Genomic DNA, 17,337 nt, shown 5'->3' with positions numbered 1-17,337 from the left:
AAAAAAGCTTGGGCAATGCACAAGCCAACCATGTTTAATGTTCCTGCTGTACAAAATGAAACCTGGCTGCTCCTTTTCTTCTGCACCTCCTGAGAGCAACAGGAGGAGCCCAGCCTGCGCTGGGCAGAGACCACAACTGAGACACGGAACCTGAATTTAATGTTTTCCCTAGGATGGGTGAAATCACCCTGGAGCAGGCTGGATAAATTGGCTGACAGGACCAGAGGGTGCCAGGGGTGGCTTAGACTGGATATTAAGGGAAATTTCTTCATGGAAAGGGTTGTAACAGGGCAGTGGTGGAGAGGATTAAAAGCCCCACGGATGCAGCATTTGAGGACAGGGTCTGGTAGCCTTGGCAGTGCTGGGGGAACAACTGGACTCAAGGATCTTAGAGGGCTTTTCCACCCAAAAGAATTCTGTGATTCTCTTCCAACTGAAACCTTAAAGATGGAAGATGCCCCATGCTGAAAAGCTCCATCCTAACTCTGAGATGCTCCCTTTTTAAAGAGCAAAACCTCTGGAAAGGCAGGTGATGCTCAGGCCTGTACTTGTGTCTACCCATCCCACCCCATCCCTGAACCCTGCTCAGCACAGCTTCCCAGACCATTCCAAAACTCACCTGGATGGCAAAATGTCAAAATGTGCAAATTCACTTTCAAAGCCCCCAGTCACTGCCCCTCATCAGTGATTGCTGGACGTGGCACCATCCCCTGCAGGGACACCCAAGGCCCAATGTGGACATTTCACAGCCCATAATCTGTTTATATTCCTTACTGAGGCCATACATTTGGGAGCCGATTGTAACAAGTCCCAGGACCTTCAAGAACTCCAAGTCCAGGAGAACACAAAGTACTATTTTTCATAAAATTAAAATCGAGAGATTTCAACTCACACATGAACATTTTCTCCTAGAAATGCCTCAGATGACAGAGCTGGCAGAGCAGCACATGAAGGCACCAAGATTTTTTTTTTTTTTACCAGGGGCATGAACTGGGCACATTGATTTGCTTTCCCTCACCCCATTTATTTGGTCAATTCAGGAGCTCCTGGCAGACAGACAAGTCCAAAACTCAACAAACCAGTGAAGAATCCAATGTGAGAGATGAACCTTGGTCACAACAGATTCTTTCTGGAAACAAAACCACAACCAAACTGAAACCCTGGGAGAAAAGAGCAGCTGCTGGGCAGAACCAGGACTGGGGGCTGGACATGCACAGAAGCTCTCTGAGCTTTCAGGCTCAGCTTCCAGGTGTTCCAAACCTGCAGTGTCCACTCCTTTGATATCAATACTCCCCATTTCCCTGAGGAATTTACCCTCTGGAATCAAGTTAGTTACTGAGGAGAAGCTTTTGTTTTCATCTGTTTTTGTTTTCTTCTTAATTTTTTAAAGACCTCAAGTACTTCTCCTATGAGAGATTATTAATTTTTAATCTCTGTATTTTGCAGGGCTTACTGTGTTACCTGGCTTTTGGCCACCCACTGATTTAGTGTCTGAACACAACTTCAGTTGCTGTCTAGAGGCAAAACCTCAAACCTCCATGCACAGGTATAAGCATTAAAGTTACAGCAGAAGAAATACGAGCCAATTTCTTCACAGGGTATTTCACTCTGTCTGGTTTGCCTCCTCCTCAGATGCAAAAGTAATAAACCCTATTAATTTAAATCTTATTTAGCTGTTCCATCTCTCCACAATAATTGATTGAGCTTTGGACACTGAGCCAAAAATCCTCATCAAATCAGGTCTGCCTGGTGCCTGTGCTGCAGGGAGGTGTCACAGAGCTCCGAACCCACACTTGCTCTAATTGATTAAAAGATTTGGTCACTTGCACATTTCCATTTAGGCAATTAAGCTAAAGAGACACAGCCTCAGTGAGAGCAGCTGGGAGCAGGGATGGAGAGGGACAGACTCCCTTGGAGGACAGGATTATGACTGGCAATGTTGCAGTAATTCAGGTGTGGGGTGTCCCACTCAGTGCTTTTGACAGAACAGCCTTGGGGGACACCAAACAATCCACCCTGGAGAATCATGGAATATCCTGAGCTGGAAGGACCCATAGGGATCATCCAGTCCAGGCCCTGGCCCTGCACAGACACCCCAACAATCCACCCTGGCCATCCCTGGAGCTCCTGGAGCTCTGGCAGCCTCGGGGCCATGCCCATTCCCTGGGGAGCCTGGGCAGTGCTTTGAAACCTTAAAGATGGAAGATGCCCCATGCTGAAAAGCTCCATCCTAACTCTGAGATGCTCCCTTTCTAAAGAGCAAAACCTCTGGAAAGGCAGGTGATGCTCAATCCTTTCCCTGAGATGCTCTCACCTTTCCCTGAGATCCAGGCTGAGCCTGCCCTGGCCCAGCTTCCAGTCTGCTTTTCCTGTCCCCACAAAAAGCTGCCCCGTAACCCTGCACTGCCAGCCTCTGAAGGGGGCAGGCAGGGAAGCATGAGCCAGTCAGGGAGCCCTGGCAGCTGTGACAGCTCCCAGGGACAAGGGGGACAAGAAGAGCCTCCAGTGCAGAGTGAAGCCACATCTCTGACAAAATCCCCTCATTTTCTGAGGATGTTTGGATACTGGCTCCAGCCATGAGCTCCAGTGGAGGTGTCCTGCCCACAGCAGCTGGAACTGAAGCCCTTTAAGGCCCCAACCCAACCCAGTCTGTGATTCCATGATTACTGGTTTGGGGCCAAAATCTGTCAGTCAGAACCAGCCAGTTCCAGTGATACCCAGCTCCCAGGGAAAGCAGCTGCACTGCAGCATTCTTGCCAAAGTGAGGAAGAGAAAATAAACAGGCTCCTTGGCCTTTCCTTCAGCCATCCAGGGACAGCTCAGTGCTTGTGCAATTGGAAACATTGGCAGAATCTACAAATGTCAAAATCCTCAAAGAAAAGATCAAGAAGAAAGAATTCAGCAGCCTTATCTGCAAGGCAGCAAGCAGAGCTGCACGAGGAGCCCAGCACAAAACCTGCATGAGGAACATTCTGCCAGAAGCAGATCAAAACTGGGATTTCACATGTCTGCACCAGCACAGATGGCACCTACTGCTCAGGAGCTGCCTTGTTTATCCTGCCCAGCCATCAGGGCCTGCAGTTCCACTTCAGTCTCACACACTGAGCAACCTGCAAGGTGTGGGGGATAAAACAAGTGCACAGATAGGCCTGACTGCAGGGTTTGGGAGCAGGGGTGGCACAGGATCAGCAGGGATTGGGTGTGACAAGGAGGGAGGGAAGACCCCTCTCACAGCTACATGAAGGCTGCAGCAGTCTAGGCACAGGAGCTGGAAAAGTCACCAAAAAGAAACCTACTTTCACCAGCAGCTCTGATTTAAGTCAAGCTTAATGTCTGGGGATGAGCCTCAAACTGAGCCTTACATCTTCCAACTTAAACCTTCCAGTTTCCAGGGGACGCTGAAGACAGCCAGCTGCATTCCATACGGGAGAGTCCAACACCTGCCACCACCTCACCCAGAGCAGGGAAATAAATAATCAATGCTGAAACCTCTGAGCTCAGTGCCCTGGGAAACGGTTTCCTTGCACTCAGGTTGTAGCCAGCAGGAAAATCAACACTGTAGCACTCATTGTCATCAGGCTGCTGCCGCCAGATCCCTCTGAAGTGACAGGTGACAGTGACAGGATGATGAGTTAGAGACACAGGGAACAGTGCCACCTTCTCTGCATCTCTACACTAATGGACTGATTTATCAATTATTGATTAACCTGGTGCTATCTCATTTCTCAGTTTCTGCACTCTCCAGTTCACACCTGCTGGATTTCCCTGATTCAGCCTATTCCACATCCAGGCTGCTGCCAAAAAATCCTGAATGAGGGCATTTGGAAGAGAAACTGGGAAATGCTCTGTGGAGCAATGCTGGGAACAAAGCCCCTCATCCTGCTTGCTGTTTAGGATGTATCTTGTGTGTGGGGACAGAAGGACAAGCACAAGCAGGGCAATGTCCCTCCCAGCACAGACCCACTGCAGGACTCCGTGCACACCACGTGGAAAACAGACACAAGCAGAAGGGTTTCCTTCCAGGCACTGCTCTGCTCTGAAGCAAAGCAGAAGCTGCACATTAAAGGTGCCATTTGCTGCCTCCTACCCAGCCAGGAAAGCCCATCCAAAGCACCCAGAAACCCTTTGGAACAGACTTCCAAATGCAAACTGCACAGGATGCCCAGTGTCCAGTGCTCACACTTAACATGGGAGACAGCCTTCAAGATGTCCCCAAGTCCTTTAAATGCCCCCATGAAATATCTGCATCATTAAAGCCCGAGGACTATGAAAGACAGAAAGGGGCACTCAGAGGAATTTGGCTGGTTTTGCACAGAAGTATTATCACAGAATCCCAGAATGGTTTGGGTGGAAGGGATCTTCAGGCCTGTGTCATTCCACCCCTGCCATGGCAGGGACACTTTCCACTGGCTCAGTCTGCTCAGGGAATACTCACTGGGATGCTGGACCACCATCCCTCAGGCTGGGGAATGGAATGGATGTTATTGGCAGCCTGGGGTAAGGTTTTAGTCCCAGAGGAAGTACAGCTCCCATGGGATGATTTAGCAGGGTGGAAAACAAAAGCGCTCAAAGCACAACCTCCCTGTCCTCCCACTCCAGGCGCTCTCACGTCACTGTTGGCATTTCTGCTGAACCTCAGCCTCTCTTCCCAATCCCATCCTGCACTCCCCCAGCCTGGCACACACCTCCCTTGCAAGCCCAGGCAGGAGTGAGTGAGTGAGTGAGTAGTGCTAGAGAAGCTCGGATCCAGCACAGCTCCTTTACTTCAGGAATTCACCACAAAGTCAGTACTCTGAGGAAAGGGGAGACTTTCCTGACCAATGGGAAGTCATTGAGTTATAGACAGGTTGTCCTGCCTGGAGAAAAGGAGGCTCAGGGGGCCCTTGTGGCTCTGCACAACTCCTGACAGGAGGGGACAGCCGGGGGGTCGGGCTGTGCTCCCAGGGAACAGGGACAGGAGGAGAGGGAACGGCCTCAGGCTGGGCCAGGGGAGGCTCAGGGTGGACATCAGCAGGAATTTCCCCATGGAAAGGGTGGTCAGCACTGAAGGGGCTGCCCAGAGGGGTTTGGAGTGCCCTGGAGGTGCCCAGGGAGTGCCTGGACGTGGCACTCAGCACTCTGGGCTGGGGACAAGGTGGGGATCAGGCACAGTTTGGACTGGGTGATCCTGGATGGCTCTTCCTACCCATGTTTCTGGGATTTATCAGCTGCTGTTTTAGGAAGGCAACAGGTACTGATTGATCACTTTTCACTTGTTTAGAGCAGTGGAATTGGTGGGGGTGAAGGTACTTTAAATATGGAAAATGGTCCAATTTCCAAAGACACTGCCATTGCTGAGCACCTCGGGGGGATCACACAGCACACCCAGCCCACGCCCTCCCGAGCACAGCTGGCTGTGTCCCACAGAGCCCCCACCCTGGCCAAAGCCCACGGGTGCCTTACCTCCAGCAGAAGACACACTTGTTGGCACAGGCCAGGCTGGGGGTGGCCTCCATGCAGCGATGGCTCTCAATGCCATAGAAGGTGTGCTTGTAGCAGCCCCCACGGCCCCGCAGCATCGACTGAAGGCAGGGAAACACAGGGAGTGTTAAAAACCCAGCTGGGGCCAAACTGAGGGCAGGGAAACACATAGGAGAGTTAAAACCCCAGCTGGGGCCAAACTGAGGGCAGGGAAACACATAGGAGAGTTAAAACCCCAGCTGGGGCCAAACTGAGGGCAGGGAAACACACAGGAGAGTTAAAAACCCAGCTGGGGCCAAACTGACGGCACACACTCACACACCCCCCACACACAAACACACAACAGGAAAGTTAAAATTCCCCATCTGGAACCAAACTGAGGGCAGTCATGGATATGCTCCCTTTCAGCCACCTGTGACTTTAGTTCCAAGTCCAGCAATGCCCTGAGCAGGGCTGAGGTGACACCAGTGCCACCCGCACCGAGAAACTCCCAGCCTCCTACAAAATGTGACTCTTTACATGTAACCTTTCAGCCAGACTGCATTTGGGAGGTCAAACTCATCCCAGTGTTAGAGGAGAAAGAGCTTTAAGCTCCTCAGTCCCTTCTCTGGCACACCCCAGTAGAACAATGTGCTCTCCAGCAGCTTTTCAGCCTCGGCCCATGAAGAGCAGGTGAAGCCTCTTGAGCTGCAGAAAGTGTTCCTGGAAAAGCTCACTCAGGAGCAACAAGGATCCATTTCAACGCTGTCCTACTGAACACTCCATTCTTTTCATTTATCTGGCAGAGTATTTCTTGCAGCACTAAATTAAATAAATGCCCTGACCTTATAAGCTCTCATTCACAGCCAGTAGTGGCTCCAGCAGGATGCTGCACTTCCCTTCCCAGCACAGCCACAGCAGCTTTCCCAACAGGATTCAACTCCTATTTATCATGCAGGCTGCTTGCAGGAAAGGCTATCTTTCATTAGCTCAGTTAAATAATAATAAATGAGAAAGAAACTTTACTACTCTCAAGAGAAAATCTGAAATATAACACAGCAGCTTTCAATCTGCCTTCCTCTTCCTGGAGAGTCCTGGTGATCCAACAGAAAGGAGCAGCAGGGAAAAATCTACAGCTACTCCCTAACTGGCTGTACAGGTGCACGATTTAATGACATGGAAAACGCTGTTGATTCTACCCATTCTTCAAATGCGAGAGACTTCAGGAGATTCACAAATTCAGGAGAGCAAGTTATATTTGGCCTTTCCTAAGGCAAACAGACTCTTCTGAAAACATACAGGGTTTCTGTTTTTTCTGGAATTTGACAGAACCCAATCTTTTCCATCTGAGATACCTCTATGAAACTCTACTCAATACTGATCCTGCCAGCCCTGCTCCTGCTTTCCTCTGATACAAATCTCCACAAAGGCTCCTGAAGGCTCTCACACACTGGTGTGAACCTGAAGCAAAGCCACTGCCTGGAACTAATCTCAGCTCATTTTATTAGAAGACTTTACATTCAATTCCTGCTTAAGCTAAAAATACTGTGGGCCCATCTAAGCACACAGAGCTGCTATTTATTTTATGAAATGGCTTTACAGTGCTGCATTAAAGCTTGGGTCTTTCATAAAAACAGGTTCTCTGGCTTTCTCAGTCACAACATGGAAGTTTGGCAAGTTTTTCTTTAAACATTTCATGATCATGTCTGCCACTTACAACGACAGAAAAGGAAAATGGGTGTAAGATGACCAGCAGAGCAGTAGTGGGATCAGTGCATCCCACAGACTCCTGACAGCCCAGGGTGGGCTCTCTGTGCTGCTCAGGAGAACAAGGCTCTTGATAAAACAGTTCATTGACACCAGGCACTGCAATGAAAACTCTCTGCAGCCACCCTGGGATGGCATCCTAAGGGCTGTTTCAAAAATAAACAAAGTTAATCATGCAGCAAAGGAGAGCTCAGACAGCCAGGACTGATCACTGCCACAACACAGGAATTACAGATGTGCTGGCATCTTAACGAGGTGTTGATTCCAGAGGTTCCCATCCAGGGATTCTCAAGGGTGCAGGATGTTGCAACATGGGGGGTGAAGGTTCTGGAGCCCCAGGAGCAGCTGAGGGAGCTGGGAAGGGGCTCAGCCTGGAGAAAAGGAGGCTCAGGGGGCCCTTGTGGCTCTGCACAACTCCTGACAGGAGGGGACAGCCGGGGGGTCGGGCTGTGCTCCAGGGAACAGGGACAGGAGGAGAGGGAACGGCCTCGGGCTGGGCCAGGGGAGGATCGGGGTGGATTTTGGGGAAAATTCCTTCCAGGAATTTGTTGTCCAGCCCTGGCACAGCTGCCCAGAGCAAGGATGGAGTCCCCGCCCCTGGAGGGGTTTAACAGCCCTTCAATGAGGCACTTGGGGACATGGGGCAGTGGTGGCCTTGGCAGTGCTGGGGGAATGGTTGGACTTGATGATCCCAGAGGGTTTTTCCATCCTTAAGAATTCTCTGATCAATATTGCTCCCCAAATGTACAACACTAGAGACTTGTGAGATCCAGAGGGACCTGCCAAGGACAGCTGAAACCACACCCACCCTGAAGGGGCTGCAGTTTATTCTCCAGGGCCCTGCTGGGAATGTTTTTAACTCTGAAAACTGCCTGAAAAGCTACTGAGTTCCAGCTCCTCCAGGAGCCACGTGCAGGGCTGGGAGGAGGTTGTGTCACACAGGTGCACTCGTACCCACAGGTACTGTACACAGCCACATCCACACTCACCCCACAGAGCAGGGAAATAATTAGCAATAGTGAAATCATTAACGCCTCCCTGTGGAAATCTGATCTGATAAATGCTGAGAACCAGGGGAGCCCTGACTGTCACAACCCAGCCCCAGCACAGGGGGTTCAAACAGCCTCATGTGCCTGCTCAGGTGTGGCAGTGGCTGTGCTATCCCTGTTCCACAACATCACAACAGGGATACAACCTTCCCACTCCTCCCTCACATGGATTTCAGTAGGCAGAAGATGTTTTAGCAGACAGCAGAACAACAGGAAAAACCAGAAAAGGATGTTCCCAGCTCTGTGCCACAACTCTATTCTCACTTTTTACAGAGGAATTTTAATAGTTGGAAATGCAAGGTTACAGCTTGAATGATGGAATTTGGGTTTGTGCAAATAATAGCACATTTTAAAATGATATTTCATCAGGAAATTGGAATACCTGAGCAAGTCTCTAGCTTTGTTTTTATTTAGGAAATGAGAAAAGGAAACAGAACATACCTTTGTCCATCGGCAGAGCTTCACCCCAGAATGGCTCCCAATGAGTTTATATCCTGAAAACAAAGCAGAAATCATCAAAAAGCTGAATTTAGCCTGCAAAAATTGACACACAAAATATACCAGGGGGTACCCAGAGTGACTGACACCGTGGACTCAATGCTGCTCTTCCTCTCTGGCCCCAAGGTGACACACCAGCCATGGCAGTGCCACCCCAGGGACCTCAGCCAACTGCAAATGGTTTCTTTTAGTGGGGCAGGGATTGATATTGCTGAGTCTGGTTTGAATCAGGGTGCCCAGGGGACTCCTGCATGGACAGGATGGCAGAGCCTGGCTAACCCAAGGAGCAGGACAGGGAACCAGGAGCATCTCCCTGGCCCCAGGCCATGATCCCAGAACAGCCTCCTACCCAGCACCCGGGATCCCTGTCCCAGCCTGCAGGACAGGAGCTGATTCCCAGTGCAGCTGGGAGGGCACAGGAGGGAAACACAACCAGGGCTCAGCCTGAACCCTACCTGAGCCTCACCAATTCCACGGAGAGGGAGCTGCTCCTCCACACCCAAAGGAAAGCTGAGCTCAGATCAGCTCCTCATTCCCCAGCCAAAGTCAACACAATTCTATTCCAATGGGTCCAGGAGGATTAATTGCACAACGTTCATTAAGCACTAAGTGCTATTATTACCCAAAATGCCTGAGTGGGGTTATATCCCTCTTTGAGAAAAGTGCTTAGAGGCCAATATGTCTGAAGGATTAAAAGTCCCTTCAAAATCAGCATAAAAATAAGAGAGATTTGAGACTCCTCACAGTGGTGTTCACACCTCACTGGCCTGGCTGTCCCCAAACTCAGCACCTCCCAGCTGCCTGCTGCACCTTCCTGCTGCACCTTCCTGCTGCTCTTATTAACACTTTCAAGGCAAGGAAAAATATCACATTTTAGCTATCAAGTCTTCTTCCTGCCAACCAGCACAAACTTAACAGGGAAAAAGCCTTCAGCTCAGCAAACTGGCCTTCAGCTCCTCCACAGCAGCAGCACAAGTGCCCTGCCCTGCTCATCTGTCCCTGAGCTGCTCTGGCACAGCAAGGTCCCAAAGCAAGGTGAGAGCAACTGCATCCTGAAGTCCCTCACACCTGCAAGGACACCGAGCCAGCCAGGAACTGCAGGAGCAGCAGATGCCACACCAGCTGCAGCAGGCAGAAATCAAACTGTGCACACAGACAGGGCTAACAGGGAACCAAACCATGCTCTGCTCCTGCCACTCAAACCCAGCAGGGACCTGCCCAGGCTCCTCTGCCCACTTCACCTGGTGGTGCTTGATCCATCTCCTCACACTGGAACATACAGGCAGAGTGAACTCTGCTGCAGAAGGCTGGAGAGGGACTGGGGACCAGAGATGGAGGGACAGGACACAGGGAATGGCTGCCACTGCCAGAGGGCAGGGCTGGATGGGATACTGGGAAGGAATTGTTCCCTGGCAGGGTGGGCAGGCCCTGGCACAGGGTGCCCAGAGCAGCTGGGGCTGCCCCTGGATCCCTGGCAGTGTGCAAGACCAGGTTGGACACTGGGGATTGGAACACCCTGGGACAGTGGAAGATGTCCCTGCCCTGTCCCCTTAAGGTCCCTTCCAGCCCAAACCATTCTGGGACTCTGTGACAGCCCTTCTAAGCCAGTCCACGAAGCCATGTGCAGTCCTGGGACACCTTTACCTCAGACTGGCTCACACTCAGATGATGCTGGTGCAGGTTCCAGAGGCACAGCCACACACACACACAGCTGCATGTGGCTGGAACCCAACACCTCCCTGCCCTGGCTCTGTCCTGCCTCTTTCTGTAGCTTTTCCCTGCAAACAGCTTGTCCAGCAAGGTCTAATCTCAGCTGAGACCTCCCTGCTAAAATGTGTGTCCTTACAGGATTTGTGGATGAGAGCTGAAAAGGTGCTGCATTCCTCCCCTTTCAAACACAGCTGTCCAAGACACACTCTGCTGCTGTCACCCAGCACAGTCCAAGCCTTATTTTTCCCATTTCTCCAAATCCAGCACCACCAGTCATATAAGATTATTCTCTCACAGATCACTTGTCAGTAACAGCAACATGGCTGCTTTCAAATGGGTTTTGCAGAAAAATTACATTGGAAATAGGACATGCCCACCCAGATCTGCTACTGAGCTGTTTGAGGGAAGAGAGGAAGCAGCTGAACTGAGCAAGGTGCCAAGCTCCAGAGCTCCAGCACTTTCTCTTAGGTTCCTTAAATCAACTTCCACCACGTGGAGTACCCACAGCTTCCTTTAAAGGCCAAGAAAATTGAACATGTTCAACATCAAAACAGTCTTACAAACGCCAGCCAGCTTTGGGGATGAGAGAGGGGTTACTCATCTCTGTCACTGCCAGAAGTCCCCGCTGTGGTGACAGGAGGGAGCAGCAGAGATGTGCAGAACCCTAAAGCCACAGAACTGGGTCCTGCACCCTGTGGGGAACTGGAAGAAGGTGTGGTCATCCAGCACTAGGTGCTAGCCATGCCAAGCTTCTGACACTTGGGCATGAGAGAAAATACCAGACACCAAGGCTGGACACTTGCTCCCCCCCTGCTGCCAGGGAGCAGAGACTCTACAAGACTGCAAAGCCTTTTTTCAGCACTGGCTGCACTGCTGGGAAGGAGGCAGCAGAGCAGTGTGGGCCAAAAGAAAGGACAAAAGGCTAAGCAAGAAACTGGGAGTTTCTCAGAATCACAGAACTGTTCTGGCTGGGAAACCCCCCTGAGATCATTGAGCCAAACCATTCCCCAGAACTGCCCTATGTCCCCAAGTGCCTCATGCACAGGGCTGTTAAACCCCCCCAGGGGTGGGGACTCCATCCTTGCCCTGGGCAGCTGTGCCAGGGCTGGACAACAAATTCCTGGAAGGAATTTCCCCAAAATCCACCCTGATCCTCCCCTGGCCCAGCCTGAGGCCGTTCCCTCTCCTCCTGTCCCTGTTCCCTGGGAGCACAGCCCGACCCCCCGGCTGTCCCCTCCTGTCAGGAGTTGTGCAGAGCCCCAAGGGCCCCCTGAGCCTCCTTTTCTCCAGGCTGAGCCCCTTCCCAGCTCCCTCAGCCTCTCCTGGGGCTCCAGCCCCTTCCCTGCTCTGATCCCTTCCCTGGACACACTCCAGCCCCTCAATGTCCTCTCTGCAGTGAGGGCCCAAATCTGACCCCAGGATTGGGGTGTGACCTGAGCAGTGCCAGCACATGGGGACACGACATCCTTACTGCAAAGCTTCAAATTAAACATGTGAAAAATAGTGATCAAAGCCAGCCTGAGGGTATCCAGCCCTGTTCCCACACTGCAGCTCCTGCTGAGCCTTCTGGAAGCTCAGGCCAGCTCCACTCTTCCCTCAGCTTTGCCACAACGTCCCTGTGGCTCTGCCAAGGCCAATGGTGTTGAATCCAATCCTCCTGATGGCCCTGAGTCTGGAGCTGTGGGTGCCAGGAGTCCCTGTGAACACATTTCCCCCTTGCTCTGAAGGGCTGTGACTCGTGACCAATAACTCTAAGTGCATATTTGGATACAACACCTTTCAAACAATCCAGTGTTTGATGGACCTGCTGTTCCCCACCCCTGTGTACGTTCAGACACTACAGCTGAACAAACCAATCTATTTATTATTTCCACAGTCTAATATGCAAAGGATCCCTTCAATTATGAGCAGGCTCACAGTAATCAGCTCAGCCCCCAACTAAAGGACAAGAACATCTCATCTGAAGGCTGGGTATGAGTTGATCCTGGTCTAGATGATAAATTTTAGATGATCTAGAAGCTTGCCAAACTTCACTGAAATTAAGTGTCACTTTTATAGACGTGAATTAAGCTTTTAAATAACCTTTGGGGTGAAATGAGCGTTATCAGGCAGTAACACCAGGCTGAGGAACATGTGGTGATTGCTCACCCTGACAGGCCAACTGGAGTTTAATAGAGCACAGAGGGATGTGGAACTGGAGAGATGGCCAAAGTCACAGCTCCTGACTGCTCCAGAGGCTGGGGCTGGACTGTGTTCAGCTCTTTGGAACCACACTGCAGCATTTCCACTCCATCCTGGAAATAAGAGTTTAAAAGTCCTTTCTCTGAAACTAAAAGAACTCATGGAGGAAGCCAGCTGAGCGCTCAGCACTGAGCCAGGACACTGCTGCCTGTATTCCTAGGGCACATTCCAGTATCCAGGTGCTTTGGATGTGGTTGCCAGTTTACAGTGGCAGACACACATCCAGTCTTTCCAAACTCCATGGACATGGATGGATTATGTCTTTAACTGAGCAATTCTGTTATTTTTGAGAGCAGAGCAGGTCAGCTGAATTTCTACTAGCACAAGTGTTGCTATCAGGAGCTGTGTCACGCCCCCTGCACTCTCTGAAGAGCTGTGCTGAGTGGCCTTCACGGACTGCAGACCATCCCTAGGTGGCAAAATGTCAAAAAAAAACCCACAGACACTCAATCCCTGAGGTTAGAAAAAACCTCCAAGGTCATCCAGTCCAAGCTGTGTCCCATCCCCACCTTGTCCCCAGCCCAGAGTGCTAAGTGCCATGCCTTCCTTGGGCACCTCCAGGGATGGGCACTCCAAACCTCCCTGGGCAGCCCTTTCCAGTGCCTGAGCACCCTTTCCATGGGGAAATTCCTCCTGATGTCCATCCTGAGCCTCCCCTGGCCCAACCTGAGGCTGTTCCCTCTCCTCCTGTCCCTGTGCCCTCGGGGTGTCCCCTCCTGTCAGGAGCTGTGCAGAGCCACAAGGGCCCCCCTGAGCCTCCTTTTCTCCAGGCTGAGCCCCTTCCCAGCTCCCTCAGCTGCTCCTGGGGCTCCAGACCCTTCCCAGCTCCATTCCCTGCCCTGGACACGCGCCATCTCCTCAGGGTCTGCATTGTCCTGAGGGGCCCAGGGCTGCCCCAAGCACTGGAGGTGCCACAGCAGTGCCAGCACAGGGAACAGACACTGCCTGCTTGACACCTCCCAGTTCAGATCTCTGCATCACCAGAAGTTTGCTTTGATCCAAAATCCCAAAGCAAAAGATTCAATACTGAAAGAAAGAAGGAGATCCATGGTTACAAAAGCTCCAAAAACCACAAGGAAAAGACTGAGCCATCCTTCTCCAGGAGTGCAGGCTCTGGGAGCTGGGAAAGCCAGTCCAAGGCCTCCCTGTGCCCCCAAACTCTGCTGGTTGTCACAGGGCTGCCCTGGAGCAGCCAAGTCCAGCTGCCACCGCTGCGTGGGGCTAGCCAGCACTCTCCTGCAATAAAACCACTGCTTTGAGGCAGGGATTATCTGCTAGAGCTGCAGCTCAGGGCAGTCTCTCACTAGCAGAAGTTTTACAGGGAAGAAATTCCCAATTTCCTGCGGCTCTAAAGGACTGCAGTTTAACAGCGCCAGAGGTGAAAATCAGTGACAGCAGAACCCATCCCCACCACCTGTAAGGACCACTTTCCACACTGAAACACAACCGCTGTGCTTGAGTCACCACCCAGACAAAGAATACTTGACAATTAACAATAACAGTAATAATAATAATAATAACAACAACAACAAGAAATGCCCCTGGTGAGGCACCTGTTCAGATCACATCAGTATTTTATACAAATCTAGGAAGAAGGGGACGCTGGGAAGTGGAATTTTTCAGATTGCCCAAGCATGACAAGAGACACCTCCAGGTTCATTCCTAGAACTGCTCAACCTTGAAGAAATTCTTACCAGGTCCACCAAGACCTATTTTAGATTGTTTCTTTTTTTGAAAAAAGGCTCTTAAAAATACAAAAGGGTTGTGATTTGGGAAGGATTGCCCCCACGAGCTGAAAGCAGGAGTGAGACAGAAGCAGGGACAGCAGGACTGTCCCTTGTTAGCACAAACCCTGTCCCTCCCAAAGGGATGGGAGGTTTGGTCTCCCAGCTGCCCCAGATCCCTGGCACTGTACACAACATAAACATCTTGAACACTTTTAAGACACAGTAAAGCCTCCTGGAGGCAGTGAAAGGGATTCAGCTGCTGCACAGACAACCCAGAGCCAACCTAGAGCCAGGGAAATCAGACTGGCAAAACTCAGGGCTGAGAATGCCAGGAGCTATCACAAGTTCCAACCTCCACAGCTGATCGTAAGAGACCTCCAGGATTCTCAAAACCTGGTGTTTTCCTTTGAATTCAGATGTCTCTTTTAATCCAAGAGCACCTTTCCCTCTGAAGCACAGGAATATAAAACCTCCCACGGCCAAAGGAACCATTTCTTGTCCAACGATGCCTTTGCCAGAAACAGCCTTGGTTTCTGTGTCAGCCACTGATACCCCCACCTGCACCAACACCAGAGAAAACGCAGCACAGCCTTCTGTATCTGGCCCCTTTGTCCAAAAGCACCACCAAGGCATCCCAAAAAGGGACCTCAAAGATCAACCAATCCAACTGGCCATTCAGCCATTCCCACTGGAATGGCTCCCACTGCCAGAGGCAGAGCTGGATGGGATATTGGGAATTAGGAATTGTTCCCTAGAAGGGTGGGCAGGCCCTGGCACAGGGTGCCCAGAGCAGCTGGGGCTGCCCCTGGATCCCTGGCAGTGCCCAAGGCCAGGCTGGATGGGGCTTGGAGCAGCCTGCGACAGTGGAAGGTGTCCATGCCATGGCAGGGGCAGGGTGAGATGAGCTTTAAGGTCCTTTCCAACCAAAACCAGCCTGGGATTCTGTAATTCTTTATTCACAGAAAAACACAGGAAATCTGTAAGCACTTGGCATTTTTAAGAGCTGTGCCTCAGAGTCAGCTTTGGCTGAAGTCTGGAATGGGGGGTTCCACCTGCACAAGTCTCCTCCTGAAGCACCCAGCACACACCCAGAAGGTAACAGACAGAACTTCTGACTGCTATGAGCTGTATCTCTTTTCTGTTTTCCTGAGACACTTTTCAGTCATTCAGGGCACATTCCTTTCTCCACACTTCCATTTGTCTGAACAGTCCCCTTGTGTGGGGCGAGTGTCACGTTACAAAGAAAGGACAGCAAAATTTATCCTTGCCTGAACATATCCTGTACTTTGTTCCAGCTTAGACTTAATTTCAAAGCCCAGTACTCTCCAAAGCCCTGCCAAAACCTAAAACAAACGTAAAAAAGGATGCACTTGAAAAACCGCGTTTATTTTTATTTTCCTCTTTGTTATACATGGGATTATTCTACCAGCTCTGGTAACACATGAGAGAGGAATCAGCCCCCTAAATGTGATTTATCCATCTCCTCTGCTCCTCCTCAGGTGCTACAGCTGTGCCAGCACATCAGAATTGCAGTCAGCTCTCCACCAGCTCCTGGCAGCTCTCACACAGTGGGGCTTAAGCATCTTCTGCTGCCTGGACTCCTTCCTTTCAGCTGTGTGTTTGCCCTTTATTTACTGGCATTTCCTAAAGAATTGATCTCTGTGCCTGAGTTTGGTCACTGTATTTATTCTGCTCACCACGAGTAATTTCTTAGCTAGCAAAGTAATTTTTAATCTGCCCACAGCCAGTATTTGATTTCTGTGGCACATTCTGGGGACTGCACCAGTGCCACCGATCCCGGAGCCAGCTGTGGGCTGCTAGTGCCACCTGGAGTTAAACAGCTCCTCCCAAAGCCTGCCAGCTCCCAAACTCTGGAGCACAGAGCCTGCAAAGCACCCAGCCAGCAGCACCAGGTCTGTGCCATGGCTTGGGATCCCATTTCCACACACTGACCATTCCAAAGGCTCAGCACAGAGAGCCAGGCTGAGCTGGGCACAAGAGCTGCAGGAACTGGGAACCTCAGCCCAAGATGGGCCAGCAAAAGCCACCAAAGCTTTTAAAAACCTCAGCTCCAGGTTGGTGAGCACTTGACAAGCCCAGCCTTCAGTATTTTTCTGAAGTCAGCCTCTTGCCTGCCCTTCCCCACTAAAAGCCACAGGCCAAAGCACAGCTTTAGCTGCAGCACAAAGTCAGAGCACGACAGTTCAAGTGGCTGCTGAAGCCCAGACTATTTCAGATAAGAGCTGCCTCTTAATGCACCACTTGTCTTTGGAGACAAGTAAAATAGAGGTGTCCTGGGCACCCTGGGGCTAAATTGTAGCCTTCCTTAACCAGTAAGGACAGAACCAACTGGACTGTAGCAAAACTGTCCTTGTGGGACAGAATAATTCATCCAGTGTCAGCAGGGTCAGCCTTTGGCATCATTAACCCATTCCCAGTGTGCTGCCAGGCAGGGAGAGCAGGGATTTGTTTGGTCCTGTTACAGCAGGAGAGAGCAAAGCAAAGAGCATGGCAGAAACACAGTGTGAGCAGCTTCAGAAATCCTGGAATCATTGAATGGTCTGACCTGAAGGGACCTAAATCCCATCCAGTCCCACCCCTGTCCTGGCAGGCAAGACCTTCCACTGTCCCAGGGTGCCCCAAGCCCCATCCACCCTGGCCTTGGGCACTGCCAGGGATCCAGGGGCAGCCACAGCTGCTCTGGGCACCCTGTGCCAGGGCCTGCCCACCCTGCCAGGGAACAATTCCTAATTCCCAATATCCCATCTACCCTGCCCTCTGGCACTAGGAAGCCATTCCCCTCTGGAGCCTCCCTCAGCAAACACTCAGCTCTCAGGGCTTTGGGCTCACTGCTCCTATTCCACTCCTGCCCCGCTAAGGGAAGTGCGTCAGAGCCGACCTGGGGC

General features: G+C 51.2%; 1 protein-coding gene across 3 annotated transcripts in view; it reads right to left on the bottom strand.

Moving 5' to 3' along the window:
• LOC121346893 (S-adenosyl-L-methionine-dependent tRNA 4-demethylwyosine synthase TYW1-like) overlaps window positions 1-17,337 on the bottom strand; it is a 93,486-nt gene that overhangs the window by 53,888 nt on the left and 22,261 nt on the right. For all 3 annotated transcript variants that reach the window (XM_041425050.1, XM_041425049.1, XM_041425048.1), the window contains 2 exons: window positions 8,697-8,749; window positions 5,443-5,561 (listed from right to left, as the gene is read on the bottom strand). In XM_041425050.1, the coding sequence (XP_041280984.1) occupies window positions 5,443-5,561; window positions 8,697-8,749 (172 nt within the window). The remainder of the gene's footprint in view (window positions 1-5,442; window positions 5,562-8,696; window positions 8,750-17,337) is intronic.

Source organism: Onychostruthus taczanowskii, unplaced genomic scaffold (genome assembly GCF_017590055.1).
Source record: "Onychostruthus taczanowskii isolate IOZ18803 unplaced genomic scaffold, ASM1759005v1 scaffold86, whole genome shotgun sequence".
NCBI lineage: Eukaryota > Metazoa > Chordata > Aves > Passeriformes > Passeridae > Onychostruthus > Onychostruthus taczanowskii.
The sequence above is the reverse complement of the archived record's forward strand: the minus strand, read 5'-3'. Positions and strand labels throughout refer to the sequence as shown.